This window comes from Erinaceus europaeus, chromosome 2, assembly GCF_950295315.1.
Source record: "Erinaceus europaeus chromosome 2, mEriEur2.1, whole genome shotgun sequence".
In the NCBI taxonomy this organism is placed as follows: domain Eukaryota; kingdom Metazoa; phylum Chordata; class Mammalia; order Eulipotyphla; family Erinaceidae; genus Erinaceus; species Erinaceus europaeus.
Window position 1 is genome coordinate 87549413 of NC_080163.1, and position 24171 is coordinate 87573583.

The following is a 24171-nucleotide window of genomic DNA, read 5'->3' on the forward strand; positions in this document are numbered from 1 at the left end:
AATATTCCCTGGTAGCAAACTGACCTAGTAATAAACTGAATATAATCAATTCAATAGTATAAGCAATAAGTCAAGTAGTACACGGTAATGACATTAGAGTACAAGAATACTTTCGAAATTTCCAGGAAGAGGCTGATAAAATTGCTCATTTAGATAGTGTACAACTTTGCCATGTTTATGTCCCAGGTTTGTGCCCAGTCTCCTGTCACTGAAGAAGTTTCAGTGTTTTTGCCTCCAGGGTTATTGCTGGGGCTCGGTACCTGCACCATGAATCCACTGCTCCTGGAGGCCATTTTTCCCCTTTTATTGCCCTTGTTGTTTTATCATTGTGGTTATTATTATAGTTATTGATGTCATTGTTGTTGGGTAGGACAGAGAGAAATGGAGAGAGGAGGGAAAGACAGAGAAGGGAAAGGAAACACAGACACCTGCAGACCTGCTTCACCACGTATAAAGCAACCCCCTGCAGGTGGTGAGCTGGGGACTGGAACCAGATCCCTAAACTGGACCTCGCCTTCTGCGCCATGTGAGCTTAACCCACTGCGCTACCACCCGACCCCCAACTTCCTTCCCTCTCTTTCTGCCTCTGTTTTGCTCTTTCTTTCTGAAAAAAAAAAATCAGCCTGAAGTGCTGAAACCGTGAGACCACAAAAATATTTTCAGAAAAAGAGCCCAGAAGGCAGCTGAGCTAGTAGAGTACATGTGTAACTGTCTCAAGCCCTGGGTCTGGTGCCTGGCACCGCATGACAACAGTCAGGATAGCACTAAGGGAAGTCTATAGATGGTGGAACAGTGCTTTGATATATCTTCACTTCTATCTCTCTTCTCTCTTTCTTTCTTTCTTTCTCTCTCTCTCTCTCTCTATCTATCTCTCTCTCTCTCTCTCTCTCTCTCCCCCTTCCTCCCCTCCCTCTCTCTCTCTCATTATAGAATTGGAAATCTAGGTTAAGAAGTCATTCATCAGTATAACACATATGTAAAACCATGAGTTTATTCCCATACTCCTCATAAAAAAATAAGAAAATTTCTGGAAGAAGACACTTAATAATCAATGGTCCTTTGAAGCTTAGGGAACAAAACATGTTGGTGTAAATGTCTGTGAAAGAAATTCAGTTTACAACAATGAAAACTACACTTTTATGCATTAATAGTTAACACTAAGCAATTTTTGTTTATAATATAGGATAATAATTCAAGATTAATGAGTAGAATTACAAATTCTTCCATTTTGCTAAATCCTGATTTAAATTAATGATAATGTGATATTAATACACAGCTACACAAAATTAAGATAAAACATATTATCTTCATATTTTCATTGTGCATTCTAATGAGCAAATTTAATACACCATTTTTTTTCCTATAGGAAAACTGAAGATTTTAATAACAAACTCTCCAAGGTCAAAATGAATACAGGTATGCTATCTATGTTAGTTTTACACTCTTTAGCCTTGCCTCTGGAAATGCTTGCGATCCTATATTCATAGTCTAATACTATCAATCCTACATGTGATTTTCAGTTTCTGACTAGATTAATAATTTAAATTCATGTTTTGATTTCTTTGTGTTTGTGTTCTAATGTCATAGCTATCAAAAGCACAATATTCTGTTTCACTTATTCTTACATCCTTTACATGTAATCATAGGTTAAAATTCATTTCTTTAAGCCTAGTGAGAGATAGTACTCATTTGTATGCACATATTTGATATCTCGCTTAGAACAGGCTAAAATCATAGGGAAATTACGGTACTATAAAATATTTGCAAGTGTCCTAGTCTAATGGATTGGTGAAATAGCTGACTTGTGCTGCTTTACAATGCATACGGTTCAGGTTGGAGCCTAGCCCACACCACATTAAAGGAAAATTCTGTAGTGTGATGTGTGTGTGTGTGTGTGTGTGTGTGTGTGTGTGTGTGTGTGTGTGTGACTATCTCCTGTAAATTCTTTATGAATAATAAGAGTTTGTTTCATGAGTGGTGAAGCAGTGCTGCAGGTGTCTCTCTGTCTCTCATCCTCTCTGTCTCCCCCCTTCCCCTCAATTTCTGGCTGTCTCTATCCAATAAATAAAGATATTTTTAAATTTTAAAATAAACGCAAAAATATACTTATTTGATATATTACACAGTCATGTGCAATAAACTTAATATTCAATAAATGCTTATATTCTATCAACTCATACACAGTTGGAAAACATAATACACATAAATTAGAAAATAATGTCATTTTATTTTATTCTTTATAACCACAGTTACTTACTAATGGCAAGTACACAGTGCTGGGAACTTAGAATCAGATTGTGCTACTGCTACTAAATGAGCCATTCTAATCTACTAGTTCAAAATGATTTTCACAAGATATTTGCTTTTGTCACAGCAGCCACCCAAATCACAGCTTTCAAAGATATGGCATCATCTAAAATAATATATCATACTAGGAACTACCTCAGGCCTGACGCTTATGAAATATCTGACAGATAAACTGTAATTTCTCAAAGATTTAAACTGTCCCTTGAAGCACTTGTGAATTCACTTGTGCACCCCTGAGACGACACTTCAGCACAGTTTGGGAATCATGGGTTTAATCCCTATGTCCCTGAATTCCCTCACTTCAAAGGGTTTTCTTTTAGTCTATGTTTATTTTCAGCAGTTCAAATTAAAGGACTAAAAAATAAGACCTTAAAGGGACCCATCAGTTGTTACTTTTAACAACTTTGACACACACAACTCCCTCTATACCATAGGCCACATAGTCAGTCTTCCCTATTGAATCAGACCACTTATCTGCCACAGCTATACACAATTTGCAGTTACATAAAATCTCACCGGTATCTCTTTTTTTTTTTAGTTTTGTCTTAAATATTTATTTATTTATTCCCTCTTGTTACCCTTGGGTTTTTTTTTTGTTGTTGTTGTAGTTATAATTGTCATCGTTGTTGGATAGGACAGAGAGAAATGGAGCGAGGAGGGGAAGACAGAGAGGGGGAGAGAAAGATAAGACCCCTGCAGACCTACTTCACTGCCTGTGAAGCTACGCCCCTGCAGGTGGGGAGCTGGGAACTCCAACCTGGATCCTTCACTGGTCCTTATGCTTTGCGTGGCGCCACCTCGCCTAACCCTCTCCACTACCACCCGACTCCTTGGTGTCTCTTTTGAAGATATTGTCACTTGTGTATTTCTCCCACTATGTGTTTTTCTGTTTGATTAAAATTATTTTAATATTATTTTAGTCAAATTGTTTTAATTATTAAAATTAATAATTTTTGTTATTAAATTGCTTTTTATTGCTATCTTAAACATATATCATATGAGGGTCAACATATCAAGTTTAAGATCTTCTGGCCATAATACTTGTGGATATACCAATAATGAATTTGAATAATACTTCTCAGCACTCTTAATTATCCTCAAATCCAGTAATCAAAGTGTATGCTTTTCCTTCAGAAATAAAAAAAAAGAGAAAAAGAATATGTGGCAGTATAGAATGGTTACTAGAGTAGATTTGCCTAAGTGTTAATATATAGGACAACATTTTAAACAATATAAATCAAAGTAATTTTAAATGGTCATTTCAAGCCTGTATCAGTATTACCTGATTTAAATTATACTAAACAGTTCCATAATTAATAATTACTATGGGAGAGTATAGGATTTTTATAATACCATTTCTTTACACTTTTATGTGACCAAATATATCTGACAGTTAATGCTTCAAGCTATCTTCAAAAGTAATGATAGAATACAGCAAAATCTAAATGTTGGGCTTAAAACTATATTATTACATAGCTCTTAATCTTAAAATTTAGGCTTTTTAAAGCTCTAGAATATATTTAAGTGATCTATGAATTGAATTGAAATGGCATGAACAAAATTGAGGCCTATATTTGTGTTTTCATTAAAGAGAATCCATAAACACATATGTGTGCTTAAAGCATTGACTTCCGATTTAAGATGGACTCCTGGAGGCCTGTTTGGGTTTTGTTTTGTTTTATTTTGTTTGGGGTGGGTTTGAAATTCCTGGATCCATTTCATAGTTACTAATTCTGACTGTTCATTCTTCTCATGGGTATTTAGCATGTCTCACTGAAAAAATGCATGATACTGCATGTGCTTCTCCTTTGCTGTGGCCTCTGCTATATTGTTTTTTTGCTTCCAGATAGCGGTGGGTGTGCTCGCAAGCGTGCTGCCATGTCTGTTACATTAACATCTGTGAAGAGAGTTCAAAGTTCTCCAAACCTATTGACTGCAGGTATAATATCACTAACTCACAAAATGACACATCCAAGTGGCTTTATCTGATCTTCCTTTTCAGAATTATCTTGTTTGGATGATAAAAGTGGCTGTAAATACTTTCTAATGCCCCCATAACTTCTTATTTTTCTTGTCTCAAGAAAGCCCCTATTTCTTCTGGTATTGTTCTGAAAACAAAGTCCAAAAGAAACTGATCTCTTGTTGGAAGCATTTGTAAAATCTTTAACAGTAATAATCCCTTGCTAAAAAATTTAACTGTAAAAAAAAAGGGAGTCGTGCGGTAGCACAGCGGGTTAAGCGCAGGTGGCGCAAAGTGCAAGGACCAACGTAAGGATCCCGGTTCCAGCCCCCGACTCCCCACCTGCGGGGGGGGGGGGGGGGGGGGCGGTGCTTCACAAGTGGTGAAGCAGGTCTGCAGGTGTCTGTCTTTCTCTCTCCCTCTCTGTTTTCCCCTTCTCTCTCCATTTCTCTCTGTCCTATCTAACAATGGCGACATCAATAACAACAATAATAACTACAACAACAATGAAAAACAAGAGCAGCAAAAGAAAAAATAAATCTTTAAAAAAAATTTAACTGTGTGTTTTTAATGAACTTAAAGAATATAATATTTGTTTACAGTAACCATAGATGCTTTAGTTGTTTATCTAAAAATTATTGGTGGCACAGGTGGTCGGGAAGAGGGATTTGCAGTTAATCTTAGCATTCATTTCTTCACCAAAGATTGCACTCAGAATAATTATATATTAATTTTCAAAGAAACCATAAGTTTTCCTTAATTTTCAAAGACATCCTAATGTATATATTTTAAATGTCTCATTTTAATTAGGAATAGCAAGTGTAAATATAATCTAGAAAGTAATTGGAAACATGATATTTCAATATCCACTGAAGACAGGTCTCTTTATAATACATGCTTGTCGTGATGCGGACGCAGTACACAGTCTATTCCAAGAGGTTTACACTACATGGAAGGTTCAAGTAATCACAGCCACTCCAGAGATCATAACCCTGCAATAAACCCAGACCATTCAGTGACTCGTTAGTGAGTAGGTGGATTAGTTTATTTGATTATTGGTTAGTTAGTTGAAAGTTCTTGTTTTCTCATTCATAATGTCACTGTGTTGGGAAGCAGAAGTTGGGAAGTAATGGAGAATGTTGAAATGATTTTAATTTTCATTATGTAAGACAATGTATTCCATTCACATATTAAAAATATTCAAGATGCTCTTGATCTTTATGTTGCTTGATCTTAAGCTACTCAGCTTTGTTGAATAAAAAGAAAAAAAAAACAAAAAACAGGCTTCCATATGAAGATTCTTATTTCTGCTCATCTCCTCTATAAATTCACAAATGAATTTCAATATCCAAATTTAACTCTCAGGCCAGTTTGGCTCCATAACACAATTAGTTTTGGGAAGTGTGAACTGCATTGTAATGAATATAGTTTGAGGTTAAGAAAAAAAAATCAGGGGTTGGGTGGTAGCGCAGTGGGTTAAACGCAGGTGGTGCAAAGCGCAAGTACTGGCATAAGGATCCCAGTTCGAGCCCCCAACCCCCCACCTGCAGAGGAGTCGCTTCATAAGCAATGAAGCAGGTCTTCAGGTGTCTTTCTTTCTCTCTCCTTCTCTGTCTTCCCCTCCTCTCTCCATTTCTTTCTGTCCTATCCAACAACCACGACATCAATGATAACAATAATAGCTACAACAAGGGCAACAAAAGAGAATAAATAAGTATTTAAGAAGAGAATAAAAAAAACTCTGATAACTGTTATGCATGTACAAACTATTGTATTTACTGTCGAATATAAAACATTAATACCCCAATAAAGGGGGAAAAAAGAAAAAAATCTCTATTGGGTTGGTGAATAGCATAGTTGGATAGGACACTGTTAGCCATGTTTGCAATGCAGTTTCAAAACCAGCCCCCGTTTTATTGAAAGAATCTTGAGTGTTGTATTCTCTTTCATTCTGTTTCTCTGCCTTCTCTGTCACTCTCAGTACATTTTATTCTATCAGGAACATTTCACAGTCAAGACATCATTGATAAGGGAAAGTGGGACCAGATCACTCTGCTAAACAAAAGAATCCTGCCAAAGGCATCTGTATGTTTGACACACTTTAGGATAATTCATCTATCTACTTGTACTTCAGTTTTTCTTTCTTAAAAAACAAAATTATTTTGTGATTTTCCTACCTATTAATTTAATAAGTTCCTAGACTCATAGGGATTTGTCAGAATTAAATTAAGGTGCAGAGAATAGATGACAAGCCTTATCACAGTATTTAAACATGTAGTAAGTATGCAATTTGTTGATTTCAACTTAATTAACATGCTTCATTAATCCTTGCAAAGCACTTGAGCCCTCAATGAAGGGAGTTGTAAGAATCAAAATCATCATAATTTTCAATAAAAGTATATTAGTATCAACATAGTATTAATACATCAGCTAGAAGGATTTTTAACCGAAAATAGAAATCATGATGTATTGACAGGTCCCAAAAGTACAAGTGCATAGAGATAGTATGGCAATAATAATAAGATTTGAAATACCCTTTGAAGATACTCAGTCCAAGCTCCACACCAAGAAAACCTGGAAACTATCCTAATAACTTATTTATTAGGATAGGGGTTTTTTTAATCTATTTTTTTTCTTAACCTAAATTCTCTTTATATGACATGAGTATAAGATGCTTTCATGTTTTCTGTTAACTACTCCAAGTCATATCTGTCCTACTTTTTCTAAATTCCCCTAGAAGGAATGGAGTAAAAAATATGGCAAAGGGAGTCAGGTGGTAGCGCAGAAGGGGTTAAGTGCACATGGTGCAAAGCGCAAGGACTGGGAGGTCACTTCACAAGTGGTGAAGCAGGTCTGCCATTGTCTATCTTTTCTCCCTCTCTGTGTCTTTCCTTTCTCTCTCAATTTTTCTCTGTCCTATCCAACAGCAATAATAGCAATGGTAAACAACAAGAGCATCAAAAGGGAAAAAATAGCCTCCAGGAGCAGTGGATTTGTAGTGCTGGCACCGAGCCCCAACGATAACCCTGGAGGCAGAAAAGAAAAAAAAAAAAGAATATGGCAAACATCATCCAGAAGGGAAGATATTTATCAGTCAGTTCCTCTGAGAACTATAATAAAATATCAGATCACATCTCTTTCTTATGAAGCATCAGAATCTCACACATATACAATATCATTACTCCCAGGATTTTTTTTTTCATTTTTTAAATTATATATATGAGACAGAGAGGCACCACAGCACCACTCCACCATCCATAGAGATTCCCCTGGTCCCATATTACTCTCATATTATGCCAAAGGTCAACCCCAGCGCCTCAGATATGCTAAGGCAAGCACTTTACCAGATGAACTAACTCACAGCTAGAATACCTAATTCCTGAAGTAAAGTATAGTTTCAACTGGAATTTTCTGAGCCCAGTGAGCAGGAGAGAAAAGCTCCAACATGATTCCAGAGTGAGGGTCCTTCCCTTCCCTTTAATGTTTACTTTACTTAGTTCTCTGTAATCTCCAATTCTGTCAATTGCCAATATGAATAAGAAGAAAGGACCCTCTACAAATTTTCAGTTGGGGAAATCTACTTCATCTGTCTTTCACATATTTTCAATATACTCTCCTTTGTTTGTTTGTTTTTATCTAATAGGACAAAGGAAAAATTGAGAATAGAAAGGGGTGAGATAGCGGGGGGGGGGGCAGAGATTGGCATCTGCAGCATTCACCGCTTGTGAAGCAGCCCCCCTGCATACGGAGACTGAAAGCTTGAACCAGGATCCTTTCACATTGTAAAGTGTGCCTTCATCCTCTATCTGGCCCCTTATATTCTCCTCCTCTCTATTTGCATACTTCCCCCACCTGAAAGCCCGAAGCAGAACACTATCATTAGACTTTTTTTTTATAGAATTCTCTTTATCATTTAAGTGGCTGAGAATTTTGATCATTTCTGCTTTCATCATATACTAGAAATAGACTCTAATGGGCATTTCATGTCTAACTCCTTAGTTACTTTTAATGTTATTTTTATTTATTTATTTCAATATTTTTACTTATTTATTATTGGATAGAGAGAGAGAAATTGAGAGGGGAGAAGGAAACAAAAAAAGGAGTGGAAATAGGTTATTTTTTCTTTATGGCCTGCATTTTATTACTGATTTTAATACTTTGAAGATGAATTCATACTTTTTTCACAGCTATCTCATCACAATTTAAGATTTGCTAATCTTCTCTGACTACTGATTATAATGTGCTCTGTGATGATTCACATTTATTTTTCTTCCTTTGGTTTAGAAAGACTGTATCCGGTATTAGATCTAAAAATTAAGCTCTTGCATTCTTCAACCAAGGTTTTTTTTTTTTATTCCCAAGTCATGTACTTAGATTAGATTTAGAAATAACTAGTCCTTAATTAGTACAAAGCATCCATATCATATTAGTCAGTGCAATAGTAGCAATTTACTGATGACCACTGAGAGTAGTAGAAATCCAACACCTGGACAGCAGGTTTGACTAAATGCCCTCTAAAATCTCCTCCAGAGTTAAGGCTTTGTGATCATAGATGAAGTTGACCATATGATATAATAAAACTAAGCAATACACGTTGATTATCTCAAATGTGCGTAAATTACAGATTCTGAAATGCATAATTCCAAGCAATCTAATAGTGCATATTATTGAACTACTTTCCAACTGCTTTAATGAAAGCTTTTTATTAGTACTAAAATTTCTATTTCAAAGCTAATTAGTTGTAAGGCAGTGTAATGCATTGCAGTAATCCTTATCTTTGAATAAGAAAAGATACTCAAATGCCAATAAGAAAATCCATAGCCTAGAAAATTATTTGACAATATTACATAATAGAATTGAGAATTATTCTCTCCTAAAGTAAAAAAAATGCAAACTACAAAAATATCTATTTAACACAATGTATAAAAATGGCCAGTAACACCAGAGAATAGAAAGTTAATGATCTTGTGGTTTGATTAAAAGTTGAATTAGTCCTCATTTACAAACCTGATTACTTTTTACCCATTAACCCAATATTTAGTAATTTGTTTATTTATTTTAATTATCTTTATTTATTGGATAGAGACAGCCAGAAATTGAGAGGAGGGGGGAGACAGAGAAGTACCTGCAGCCCTACTTCCCAACTTATGAAGCTTTCCCTTGCAGGTGAGGACCAGGGGCTTGAACCTGGGTCCTTTCGCATTGTAGTATCTGTGCTCAACCAGGTACTTTACCACCTGGCCCCCTGATATTTAGAAATTTATAATCCATTATACAATAATCAAATTAAAGTTATATCACTGCAATATTCTGAAGTAAAAGGCAGTATTTTATATACATATGTGTTAATTATATAGACACTTTATTACATATATTTTTTTTGAAATTTCTTTTTTTAATTTATTTTTTATTTAAGAATGGATAAATTAACAAAACCATAGGGTAGGAGGGGTACAACTCCACACAATTCCCACCACCCAATCTCCATATCCCATCCCTTCCCCTGATAGCTTTCCCATTCTCTATCCCTCTGGGAACATGGACCCAGGGTCATTGTGGGTTGCAGAAGGTGGAAGGTCTGGCTTCTGTAATTGCTTTCCTGCTGAACATGGGCGTTGACTGGTCGGTCCATACTCCCAGTCTGCCTCTCTCTTTCCCTAGTAGGGTGGGTCTCTGGGGAAGCGGAGCTCCAGGACACATTGGTGGGGTCTTCAATCCAGGGAAGCCTGGCCAGCATCCTGATGGCATCTGGAACCTGGTGGCTGAAAAGAGAGTTAACATAAAAAGCCAAACAAATTGTTGAGCAATCATGGACCCAAAGGTTGGAATAGTGGGAGGAAGTGTTGGGGGGGGGGGTGGTACTCACTGCAAACTCTAGGGTACTTCTGCTTTCGGGTATATATTTTGTACTAGTTTATGGATACGTGTGAACATATGCTCTCTCTCACAGAACCTGGTGTGTATCTAGGTTTTGGGTCTTTGTTAGAAAGTGATCCACCTGGGATGGAATTGGAGAATACTATGAAAGGAAAGGTCTCACCAGAGTAATGAAGCTGAAGGATTGTCATTCCACACCTGAAGTCTCTGGACACAGTCTGAGTTGAATTTTAAGTGATGTAAAAATAAAGGCCCAAACCTTCCTTGAGTACGTTGGTCTTACCAAACATTTTAGAAGCGAGATAATGTTTACAAAATGAAATATATGTGGTTCTTTGGAAAATGATTTTTACCAGGTTGTTCATTATTTTGCCCTTCTATTAATTTTACATTCTTTTTCTTTCAGGGCGTGATTCTCAATCACCAGACTCAGGTACAGAAAAGCTAATCTGAATAAGCATTACATTTATTGTGGGTATTTTTCTTAAATAACAACCACAGCCACATTGTTGGCCCTAACAGTAAACTTACATTATATATACACTGATTACACATTAAAATTAGACTTCTAGAGGGAAGAAAACTCAGTTTTTGAATAAGGAGGTAAATTTTATTTTAAAGTGAATGTAGATATCTTTGTATCCAATTTGTTTTCCCTTAATAAAAGCTTGGAGAGCTTACAATGATCGATATCAAGAGACACTGAACGGAGATGCTACATATTCCTCTCTTGCAGCAAAAGGTTTTAGAAGTGTTCGGCCCAACCTACAAGAAAAAAAATCACCAACTCAGGTAATCCCACATACTCTTAATACTATGTTGTTTGAAAATTTGGTTCTTAGACCATTGCTTTAGAAACACTGTTCTGGGAGTCGGGCGGTAGCGCAGCGAGTTAAAGGCACATGGTGCAAAGCGCAAGGACAGGCATGAGCGGGTCCCAGCCCCCGGATCCCCACCTGTAGGGGAGTCGCTTCACAGGCAGTGAAGCAGGTCCATAGGTGGTTATCTTTCTCTCCCCCTCTGTCTTCCCCTCCTCTCTCCATTTCTCTCTATCCTATCCAACAACAATGACATAAATAACAACAACAATAAAACAACAAGGGCAACAAAAGGGAATAAATAATAATAATAAAAACTTTTTAAAAAATTAAAAAGAAACACTTTTCTATCAGGGAGTGCATACTTTGATATGTTTTATTTTGAATATGTGTATTTTGGGATTCTCTATTTGTGTTGCTTGCAGACTGGTACTGGCAATATGAAAGACATTTTTTTTAAGCTTAAGACCAGAGGGGCTTTTTATTTCAGCTCATAGAAGCAGGTCCATATCTAGCATAAAGTTTAGAATATATTCTAGTTCTTAAACCTTTCATCTAATTCTTAAATGTATGTCTCGAGAGCTAGAGGATGCCTTTACACCTTTAGCATAATTTCCCATAAAAGGGATAGAGACAGTTTTTATGACATATTCTCTATAAAAGCTCTTCCCATGCTGGGGAGACAGCATGATGGTTATGTAAAAGACTCTCATGCCTGAGGGTCGGAGGTCCCAGGTTCAGTCCCCAGCACCACCAGAAGCCAGAGCTGAATTGTGCTCTGGTCTTTCTTTCTGTATCTCTCTCATTAAAATAAAACAAAATAAAATAAATACCTAAAAAAAAAAAGTTCTCCCTTCACCCCTACAGAGAAACTATTGATAATAAATGAAATGTGTTCCAAATAAAACAAACATGATCAACCTAGTCAACAATATGTTATCATAGCAAAAAGGTGGAGCATTATTCTGCCCTCTTTAGGGGAGGGGTGGACATTAGTTTCTTTATGACTAACTGTCTTTCTCTTTGTTTTTCCTTGAACATCACCCTTTCCCCACTTGCTTTTGGCAATCCAGACACCCCTCCCACCACCTAGAAAAGAGAACTTGTGTGGTTCTCTGATAACCGATCCCACAGAGGGTAGCATTTCAGACCAACTAGTGACTAACACACAAATTCCATTCTGTATAGAGGACTTTACTAACAACAGCCCTCTTCAGGAAGCTATGCATTCTCATAACGACCCCAACCAGACAATTATATATTCTGAGGAATCTAACAAAACAGTGTCATATACACAAAAAATCACTAATTCACTACCAACAACTTTCAGGGCAGATCCCCCACCAAAAGTTGACCCGAGTACCCTATTGCTACAGGAGGACTACCTGCAGGATTCTCAAACTCAGAGAATTTCCACACTGAAACTAATCCATAACAAGGACCCAGAAAGTGGTGTGCCCTCTAATCCCTCCCAGTTTTCCAAACTTGTTGAAGTGCCATCACTTCTCAAAAGGCCTTGCTCACCACCCTCTAACCCAGTGCCTGAGACACACACAGCCTCTCTTTCCATTCAGATAGCTCCTTTTTTGGGACAGAATCCTGAAAGCCACAAACAGCTACCTGAACTTTCTCCAGAGACTACAAAGATACCTCTTCAGCAAGAGAAACAAAAATCTGCAGTTGCCGTGGCCTCTCAGTCCTCAGACTGCTGGGTGGTACATTACACTTTGCAATCTCTTCTAACAGGTGTACTGTGGAGACCCTAAAGCCTTTAGTCTGAGCTTCTTATGTAACCTAATGCTTTGTTCGTTTTGGGGCTAGATGGGAAAGGAGAAAGAAACCTCTTCTTATTTAAAATCTATTAAATCCATCAATTATTTTCTAGATTCTTTTATTTTTTATTTTATTTATTTGTGGATAGGGACAGAGAGAAATTAAGCAGAAAAGGGAAAATAGAGCTGGAAAGAGAAAGAGAAATACCTGCAGCACTGCTTCACCACTTGGGAAGATTCCACCCTCCAGGTGGGGACTAGGGGCTTGAACTCAGGTCAGAAAACATCAGCCTTTGGTACTGAGATTACTATGAAGTAAATCTTTATTCTCTCACTTATAAAATTCCCTCACAGCATCATTCTGTTGACATTTATAACTCTCAGTATCTTCACAAATATATATATATATATATATATATATATATATATATATATCCATAAACTTTGAAGATAGACTAAATTTCAACTAAAGTTTGTCTCTGGCTATGTGATGAGGCAACGGTCTTAACTTGCCTGTGAATCTGACAGAGAAATGTGAATTAATATTAACCCTTGGTCCTCTAAAAACTGTGGTGGCACTAGGGAAATAACAGGATCAAATTACTTAGGACAAGCCAAGTACTGAATAGATGTTAACAACCATAAATAAGAGCTATAGCTAGTACTTAAGATATATATATATTTATGAAAGATATTATGTTACTAAGCACAGCTAAGTAGAGATGTGGGTAGTAGAGTCCATGTTATTTAGGGGAGAGTTCTCAGTGAGAAGATAAAATTTTTTTTTTTGTTTTTTCTTTTTTAATTGCCGCCTAGATTATTGCTGGAAACTGTATGATGAATCCACTGCTCCTAGTGGTCATTCATATTCATTTTCCCCCTTTCTTTCTTTCTTTTTTTGACAGAGAGAAATTGAGAGGGGGGTGTTAAAGAGGCAGCAATAAGAGACACCTGTGACCTACTTCACCGCTCATGAAGCTTCCTCCTGCAAGTAGTGACCAGGGTTTTGAACCTGGGTGCTTGCACATAGTAACATGTGCGTTCTACCAAGTACACCACCCCCTGCTTCCAATATACAGTATTGAAGAGAGAAGAGCATTCCAGAAAGAGAGAACATCTAGTGTAAAGATTATAAAACTCAATCATGCTGGGACTATATAAACACTAGCAAGAGGAAGCCAGTGGAAAGGGGAGGCAGTAGGGCATAGGGTAAGAGGAAATGATGTATAAATATGAGAGGCCAGAGGATAGATGTTCTTGTAAGTCACTGCAAGGATTTCCAATATTACTCTCAACAAAAGTAGAAATCACTGGGGGATTTTTAGGTTGCCACTATTATTTGGAGTCCAACATAATTGTTTTGGGAGCTTAACTAAAAAACAAACTATCCTAGGACAAAAAGGAGAGGAGGCAAGCCAGAGTGGCTCCAACAATTTAAAGAAGTGATGGTGACTCAAAGCAGGGTTGAAGCAAGACGAGGCAGTGAGAAATCTGATTCTGAATCTGTTTGGAAAAAAAAAAAAAAAAAAAAAAAACTTCCAGACAGATTGTATGTCCAGATCCCCACCCACCCCCCAACCACACACCAGGTCTCAAGTCCTTGTGCTTGGCCTGGACAACTGTGAGTAGCACAGATTTGGAGAAGGATTAAAAACTGTGTTTGGGGGAGGGGACAGGTGGTAACACATCTGGATGAGCATAGACGCTTCCACTTTCAAAGACCCAGGTTCAAACCCCCATCCCCACTTGCAGGAGGGAAACTTCAAGAATGGTGAAGCATGTATCTATCTTTCTCTATCCATCTATATCCATCTTTATCTATCTATGTATCTATCTATCTAACCCTATCTCACTCAACCCTCTCAATTTCTCTCTGTTCTATCAAATAAAATAGGAATCCAGAAGCAGTGAATTTGTAATGTGATCACCACCCATCCCCAGCTTTAGTTATGCTGTAAACAAACAAACAAAAACAGGTTTAAGAGACTGAGAGTAGGGTTATTGGGCAGGCAGCTCTTTCTGTGTAGTACAGATAAAAGGTCTTTCATCCAATTATGTACCTTTTCTTTCTGCCCTGAATTTCTTCTTCTATAAATTGGCGATAATAGCATTTATTTCATATCATTGCTGTGAGATCCGAATAAAACACTGCATATAAGGAATACATCGTAGTGCCCACTACACTGTAGTTCCCCACTGTATAGAATAACAGTTGTTATTTTTTAATACTATCCTCTTTCCAAACTTTGAGTCTGATTGGGAAAAGGAAGCACATTACCTTCAGTAATCCTTCATTTCTTTCAAAAGGTTGGAGAAAAGTTGAATTCATCCAGCCTACCATGTGATCCAAAATGGCAGTGTGTTCAATTTTATAACATTGTCAAACGGTGGGATAAAATAGTTGTTGCTTTGACTTTTATAAACTTGTGGTGAGAATATGTAACATGAAAGTTACCCTCTTAACAAATTAGTAAGTATGTATACTGTATTATTATCTATAAGCCAAATGACATACAAGCGATCTCTAGAAGTTTTTCAATGCATATAACTAAAATTTGATACCTGCTGGAGAGTAATACTCCATTTTCCCCTGTATCCCACCTTCTTCTGCTCTGCTTCTATGAGTTTCACCATGTGAGATCCCCCATATAACTAAAGCCATGTAGTATTTGTCTCTTGTGACTGGCTTACTTCATTTAAAATAATGTTCTATAGAATCATCTATGTTGTTACATCATGACAGGATTCCTTTTTTAAGGCTGGACAGTATTCCAATGTATGTCTATATGGCACTTTTTTTTTAAATTCATTTATGGGTGCTTTGGTTGTTTTCAAATCTTTCTCATTGTTGTATACTTTCTTAAAATTATTTTATTACAGAATAATGATTTACAGAACAGTTGTCACATGGGTGCAATCTCTTATCCTTCCTGAGAGGGGAAATATGTTTTGTCTTACATTTCATGTAGAAGCCTTTCACAGTGAAGAACACTTAAGTTCCATATTCCAACAACAAATTAGCAAATGTCAAAAATTATAATCTACATACTAGAAATAAGCCTATTATATGCTCTACTATGAATTAAGCTCCTAAGAAAATATAAATAACAATAAAACATTCCCTACATTGAGAAGTAAAAAGGGAACTAATATTCTAAACCTTTGTTTTACATAGTTTTTTAATTTTTATTTTTAAAAAAACCCTGACCATTAGTAAGTGAATAAAACTGGAGGACCAGGGTATAGCATGGTGGTTATATTCAAAGATCCAAAGGATCTGTCAGTCACCACAGCAAGAGTATAGCAGAGCTCTGGTCAGATAAAGAGTAAAACCACAAACTACTGTTAGAAATCAATTCTCAGTGGTAATACACCTGGTTAAGTGCACACATAACAGTGCACAAGAACCTGGGTTAAAACCCCTGGACCCCACCTGCAGGGGGAAAGCTTCACAAGTGGTAAAGCAAGGTTGCAGGTGTCTGTCTCTTTCCCTTTTTGTCTCCCCCTTCCCTCTATTTCTCTCTGTTTCTATCCAATAATAAATAAAAGGGGGGAAGGAATTTTCAAAAAGAAAAAATAAAGAACATTTAATTTTCTTCATATTTAGTAGCCTGAAATATTATTTTGTAAACTGTGTGAGTTTTAACTTATTACTTGCAAATGATGGGTACAGAGAACATAAAATGAGGTGTGTCCACCTTCTGTTACCCTGTGATCAGATATACCGACGTTCAAAATGTCACATTGTTCTTAATGTCAGGTAAGTGAAAATATAAGCCAGAGCTTTGAAAAGATGGCAAAACTTATACTCCAAACATTTTCTCTGGCATTCATGAGCGTCATGCCCTTTTCTTCAGAAGGATAAATAAACTTGGCCCTTCTATTATAAAATAAAACAACTAATCATTCGCCAAAGTTTCCTTTTCACTACTGCTTCTGCACATACGTTGAGGACTCTGAGGGAAATCTGTCGCATTGTCATGTAAAAAAAAGAAGACTCATTTCTGTTTCTTCTCGGGATCAAGATGTAGAAATTATAGGAGGCAAAATGATGAAAAATATCAGCAGAATGAGATTATAGAAAGAGTGGAGGATGTGGAGGATGTTGAAACACCAACGCTACTCCCAGACCCAGTCATTCATATATTCCATTAGTGTGGCCAATAAATATCCCATCACTTCTTCTTGTTTATTGTGTTCTTAGCTAATTATGTCTTTGGCAGCGCCTCCATTGGAGAATGTGTGTGAACTTACAAATGAATGAACAGTAAAGAATATATAGGAGCCCAGTACTTATTTATTACAGATTACCTAGAGTCTCCTCTGCAATCCCTGGAGTCAGTCAGTATTCATCTTCCTGCATATGCTTGATAATTGGAGAGTTTACCATTACGGGAGGCAACTCTTTAGTGCTTAGGCAATTCTCAGTTCTAATTATCAGAAAGTAGTTCTAATAGTGATTAGTTCTAATAATGAGTCACTATCTGCCTTCCTTAACTTCTATATATGTCTCTCATGTATAAAAAAAATGGCAAAGATTTTCCCTTTCACCCATGGGACAGTTTTCATATTGTCGTTCCCCTGCCTACCTTCTCTGCTTTGTGCACAACATCCCTGTGCTTTACAAAAAACAATTAATTGAAATAATATTAATCTCTGTTTAGTGAGAGCTTATTACAACATATTCAGGTGCTAGGTACCGTACTTACATTTCTCACTTAATTTTCACAAGTATTAGGACATGGATTTTACTAAAGTCTGTGTTTTAAAGAAAACTGGGGTGGTGGCACACCTAGTTGAGTGCACATATTACAGTGCACAAGGACCCGGGTTTGAGCCCCTATTCCCCACCTGCAGTGGGAAAACTTGGCGAGTGGTGAAGTAGTATTGCAGATGTCTTTCTGTCTTTCTCCCTCTCTATCACCCCATTCCCTCTCAATTTCTGGCTGTCTTTATCCAATAACTAAATAAAGATAATAAAAAAAAATTAAAGAAAATTGAAACTAAGGAAATGTAAATTTGGCCAGGTCTTTCTGACTCTGGATTTACAGCTCAGTCAGTATGTTCCACAACCTCAATTTTCTGACATCATATATGTGTGTGTTTGTGAGTGTGTATATATGTATATACGTACATATATATTTTTTTCTTTTTCTTTTTTTTCTTATAGTGGTACAAGGGAATTTACCTGGGACTTTGGAGCTTCCAACATGAAAGTCTTTTGCATAATTATTATACAAATTTTCCTACCAGACAACAGCACCACTATAATACTTTCTAGCAAGAGCTACTAAAACCTCATTCCTTCTCACATTGAATGTCATTTCCCATCTGGAGCATCACAGAATACAGTGGAAATGTTTCCTTTCCTGATGTAGATGCCACTCTTTATCATTATGCCCAAATTTCCATGGCCATTTTAGATCACCCAAGCCTTGGATAGGCTGTATCTGATGCAAAGACCTCTGGTAAAAGGGTTATTTATTATGAGTCAGTAGGGCAATCTTGTGTCACTGAAATGCCAGTTTGGTTGTACAGAAGGCCTTCAAGAACTGAAGAATGACCAGCTAGTTTCTCTTGCCTTCTCAGTCTTGGGTCTCACACAGCTCCTCCATCTCCTCTGTGAGTTGGCCCCATCTCTCTCTTGTAGTTTCTGCCTTCTCATTACTCCAGTTGCCCAGTGGATTTCCACATCCTTTGGCTAAATTATGTATGAACTTGCATCTGTGGTTGTGGGTTAAATGACAACCTAACAGGGACCTTCTGTGTCATGTAATTCAAATTCCTATTCCCTGGAGTGAGCCAGTGCCTCATTAGTCCAGATTAGTTTAGTTATAGCTAGCTGCCCTCACCCCCAACCATCAGCTCTGAGCAGTGAAATGGAATAATTAAATCACCTGGTACAAGCATAGCTGCAGGATACTTCCTTGCTTCTTCCTCCTAAGGGGATTAGAGGAAGAAGCTAACTATCCTATAGTGAGAAGAGAGGAGGTGGTATAGCTTGACTATTGTTTTCTTTAAAAAGATATATATAAATGAGAGACAGAGAGAGAGAGAGAGAAGTCAGAACACAGAGTACTGCTCAACTCTGGGAACACTGATGCCTGTGATTGAGCCTGGGGCCTCTGGGACATCTAGTATGAAGTCTGATATGTAACCACTATATTAAATCCCTGGACATTTTTTTCTATGAAAATTCCTAAATTGTTTATTTAAAATGTATGATAATAATGTAAATTCTTAACAGTGACACAGATTCATTAAATTATAAAACATATCCATAGTGCCCATCACAAAGTCTTGGGCATTTTTTAAATTATTTTTCATTCGTTTGCAACTGGTTACTCCAGTTATTCAGGCAATAGTTTAAGGTCTCTATAAGATTCTTATCTAAAGTCTGTTGGAATAGTATACTTGGGCAAATCAGGTGAAAAGAAAATGTAATATAAATACCATATGGCAACTAATGAAATGCAAATGAATTCTTAAATATAAAGATTAATCTTTATATAAGTACCTTCTAGATATATTTCTCAATTCTACTGCAACATATAAATAACAAAACCTATCAAATTTCTTGGTTTGAAAGTTAATGCCTTTTCTAATGTTCCTTCAGAAGTGAGACCTAATTTAAATCTTTAGAGACTGAAAAGAAAGCAGTTAAGATTCCAGACCGCAGTCCTATGTCAAACCTATTAGAGCCTCAGAGAACAAGAAAAATGTATCATCTATGTGTTTATATTTATGTACATATAGTGGATTATTATATTGTTGAATGATTTTATGTTTGTTAATTTTTTCTACAACATCCAATTTGTTAAGGGTATTGAAAAGTTGAAAAGTATGTGTATTTAAATTGACAACATTATTTCAAATGTAAGCACTTTACTAGTAAACAGAATTTATTATTTACTAGAAACTATTTAAGATTATTACTGTTCAAGTTCATAATAACTTTTCTCGCAATTGAAAATGAGATCAGGAAAGAACAGATTTTAAATATATTATTGATGAGTTTACTTTCATTAAAAAAAAAAAAAAACAGGAGATAGGCCAGCAAAATAGTTCACCTAGATGGTACCCTTTCTTTGCAACGATCATGACCCAGGTTCCAGCCAGGCATCTGTCACACTGTAGACAGCTTCAGAGATGTGGTAAAGCTCTCCTCATCCCCTCTCTTTCTCTTTCTCAGAAAATAAAAAGTTAGACAGGAATAGGGAATGCCATATAACATTAATAACAATAATAGTAATAATAATAATAAATTGAGGATGCAAGTTTTTTTCTTCTCCCTACTAATCAATATGGCTCCACACAGAACTCATTGTTATTGAGATTTCTGATATTTTCTTCAGTGTCTATTTTTGCAGCATTTCGATTTTTCCTAAGGTTGCACTAGTAGTCTTTATCTTGATCACTGAGTTTTTGTGACTCTATTAAATTTCACACTTACACCCATACATTTCTTCTTGCCACACCCCAGCTCCACACCAATTCCACATGTAATTACCTTTTTCACCTGCTGCTATTACATCTACCTAGTCCATAAATGGATGACATTGGTACTTAAGATTATTGTAAGTATATTTTTCTTAGTTGTCATTGAGTTAATCTTTTTATTTTGTCCATTTTCTTATCTAACACTAGGTCAGATTTTCATATTCTGGATATTATACCAGCCCTGGATAGGCAATGTCTCCTTTCAATTCAATACATTTTTCCCCTTGCTAAGCCCTTTCCTATAAAAGGATCCAGGTTCTGGCCCCCAGTCCCCACCTGCATGGGGAAGCTTTCCCCATAGTGAAGCAGTGCTGCAGGCATCTCTCTTTCTGGTCTCTATCTCCCTTCCCCTTTTCAATTTCTCTCTTTCTGTCCCTATTCAATAAATAAATAAATAAAGTATTTTTTAAAGTTTCAATGCTATTTGCATGTCAATCTCTCTTTGAATAACAAATATGTTATGACTTATGTGCTATTCCTATTCTATGTATAGGCCAACCAAGAGCAGGCTGGTGTTTCCAGTTCCTCTTTCCCTTAAAATTCAAAAGTTGGTGAAAATAAAAAGGAACTCACAAAAAACTGATACTCACAAAAAAAATGATAATCCTTGAAATAGACACAAATGACTTAGCCCTACATAATCTTAAAAGACAGAGACAAAGGAGACTAGCATTATTTTCTGTAGTCATGTCACCAAATTCAATAAAAATAAATAAACTATTTTTCCTACTTCAAGATAGTACAGACTTAAAAAGCATTTCCTCCTTCTGTTTTTACACTTTTCCTCTTCCTTTTCTCACATTCTCCACAGGGAAATACGTACAGTGTGGTTTAATTAATCCTGTTTCTAAGAAGATTTTTGTTTTGTTCTGTTTTAATGCCACCAGGGTTATTTCTGGGGCTCTGGGTTGGTAGAATCCACCAATCCTGGTGGCCATTTTCTACTTATTTTCCATACTATACTTGATAGGACAGAGAGAAATTGATGGAAGATGGAGAGATAGAAAGGGAAAGAGAAAAATAGGCACCTGCAAATCTGCTTCACCACTCGTGAAGCACCCCCCTTGCAGATGGGGAGCAGGGGCTTTAACGGATCCTTGCACGTGGTAATATGTGTATTTAACCTGATCCACTACCACCAGGTCCCCAGAAGGTATTTTTTAAATGCAAGAATCAGGGTCATATAAAAAGAGCCCAAGTAAGATCAAGAGGTAATTTACACCTTTTCCACAAAACATTTTAAAATTTTTATGTGGATGACCTACAGATTGTTGACATTTTTTAGCTTCATACTCTTTAGAATTCATTTATGTAGACACCTTGAACATGTTATGACTCACCAAGAAGCATTTCATCTGTTAGCTACACACACACACACACACACACACACACACACACACACACACACACTGAAAGATGAAAATTGCCAGTATATCAAGAGTTAGAAGAGAAACTCAAAAGGAAAATCCTTTTATTTTTCAGTAAACCCTTTCTGGTTTTTTGTTTGTTTGTTTGTTTGTTTGTTCGTTTTTTACCAGAGCACTGCTCAGCTCTGGCTTATGGTGGTGCAGGGGATTGAACTTGGGACTTGAGAGCCTCAGACATGAAAGTTCCTTTGCATAATCATTATGCTATACCCACACCCTAAACCCTATTAGATTAAAGTTGTATTTTAGAATATATTTCAACCCGTAATGTTTAGGCAGAATTTCATATACATGTGAATTTTTACACTTTCCTTAAGAGAAAGATAAATAGCTTTCATCTGATTTTGTTGAGTTTCTATAACTTGAGAGCAATTTTTTTAATGTGGTTGATATTTTTAGGTAGCCAATCAAAAGCCTGAAAAAAATTATTGTGACTATGTCTGGCATCAGGAGCCTGTATGATATCAACTCTTATGAAATGATAGCTTGCCAAGAATACCAGAGGGCACCACATAAGTCCATACTAATGAAGACTTCCAAGCTTCTACAGTTCTCTTTAATCCAGTCACACCTATCTGGCTAGCACTTTCACCACTGATGCCACACCAAACAGGAAAGAAAAAAAAACTTTACTTTTAAGGTATGGGGAACAAATTAAACGGCTTACACATTACCATGTCCAGGGACCTGGATTCAGTCCCCTAGTCCTCACCTGCAGAGAGGAGGTTTCATGAGCAATGGAACAGCAAGCACTGCCGGTGTCTCTCTCTCTCCTTCTCTCTCTCTCTCTTTCACCATCTATTAAAAAATATTTTAAAAACGGACAAAGAAGTAAATTACTTCAGAATTTAAGTCACTCTGTTGAATTGGTGCACATAATCATATCTGGTGTGAGTAGATATCATGAAGGTTAGAACCAGTAATCTTGAAACATTTAATAAGCCATCCCTTCTTCCTTTAACAAACAAGCTATCCACCATGTTTATGTAACCTTGGGGGTATTAGACCCTTTTTTTCTCCTTCAGTTTCTTTCTCCTTTACCTAAGATTTAAAGCCAAGAGTAGGTCTAACTAATTAGAATTCTTCCTAACCAACACAAATGACTGGTTTTTGTTTTCAGTTCTTTTCCAAACTCAAGTACCTCTATTCACACTGCTGGAATGGTTTAACATTCAATTATTTTAGTGCTTCACAGTGAAGTCAAAGACCAGATTTAATAAATGAAAGGAAACAAAAATCTTCAGTCTACTCATTTCTCATTCTATAATAATTCTAAGATTTGTAAGTTAAAAGAAAGAAAGAAACCCCGAAGCACACTGATTTATAATTTTGGGAACATTTTCTGGAGAGAGGAAAAAAGAAGAAGTATGCTATAAGATTTTTCTAGTGAAAGAAAAGCTAATTCTTCTGGGCACACAACAACTTGATATCAACTGTCATGAGTACAAAAACTAAGACTTGTGAAGGGAAAACTATTCATTGTGCCTACTCTCTAAAGCCTACACCCAAAACTTCAACACAATGCTGTATGAAAATTGGTCTCCTCCCAAACTACTTACTAGATTCATTTTCTTCATGTTTTCGTACTTTTTCTTCACTGTGGTTGGCATTTAATTCTTCTGACTGCATTTCCTCTAAATGCTTGCAAATAAAACTAATGTTTTGGCTTCTCTGCCACATTGCAAATAGAAATGTATTAATTAATTGGATCATTTATTTCTCTTACTATTTTTCCCCTCAAACTCAGCTTGGAAACCAGAACTCAACTACCAATGAGCTGGAGGTAAATGCTTCACAGACACACAGATTAACCACATCTGAAGCCCCTTCTCTGTTCCTATCTTCTTTGATATCTTTTGATGAAGTCACTTCTCTACCAGATAGAAGTTCCAGTCCAGTATTGTCTACTCTGATTTCGCCTGTTGATTTGGGGCTTTCTCCCCTGGACAGACTCTCACCTTTTTCAGATTGTTTTTATGAGCTCCCTCTCCTCAGCCCTGAGTCTCTAATCCAGGGCACTGGCACAGGCCCTCTCATTACAGACTCCTCCCAGAGAAGCCAGCTCTCCTCCCACTCCTCCAGCACATCCTCCCTAGTCATCCCAGATGAGCTGCTGATCTCTCAGTCTGACTCTAATGACCATTCTTAATCACCTCCCCCCACCTTGGGTCAGAGGTCTGCTGTACCAGATGACACCACTTTAACCACCCCTGCAGCCATACATGTAATTATCCCTTCTTCCTTTCCCCCATCATTCTTTAAACAGATCTCCAAAGGCCTAACCTTTGATTTCTTGTCTGCCATCTCATTTTGCTGCAGAGCATGCTTATCCACATAGGTGTTGATTAGGAAACTGATTCTACAACCTCTTTTCAGTGGGTTATAGCAGCCATCCTCATAAACCTAGTTGGAGCTGAGATTTTTAATTGTATTCTCTTCATTCATTTTAGAGTTACTTATGTTTACACTGGGTTGTTCTAGTATATGGTTGTACAGTGAATTGTCTTAAA

At 36.8% G+C, this 24171-nt stretch overlaps 1 protein-coding gene across 23 annotated transcripts in view; it reads left to right on the top strand.

The window, feature by feature from the left end:
• Positions 1-24171, top strand: part of SORBS2 (sorbin and SH3 domain containing 2) — a 248101-nt gene that overhangs the window by 139576 nt on the left and 84354 nt on the right. For 9 of the 23 annotated variants that reach the window (XM_060183708.1, XM_060183702.1, XM_060183706.1 and 6 more), the window contains exons 3-6: positions 1367-1416; positions 4154-4246; positions 10551-10577; positions 10812-10936. In XM_060183708.1, the coding sequence (XP_060039691.1) occupies positions 1407-1416; positions 4154-4246; positions 10551-10577; positions 10812-10936 (255 nt within the window). In that variant the 5' untranslated portion in view covers positions 1367-1406. Of the gene's footprint in view, positions 1-1366; positions 1417-4153; positions 4247-10550; positions 10578-10811; positions 10937-12035; positions 12680-23407; positions 23445-24171 lie in introns of all 23 variants that reach the window. The other 14 variants (XM_060183700.1, XM_060183759.1, XM_060183767.1 and 11 more) reach the window with 9 other exon arrangements.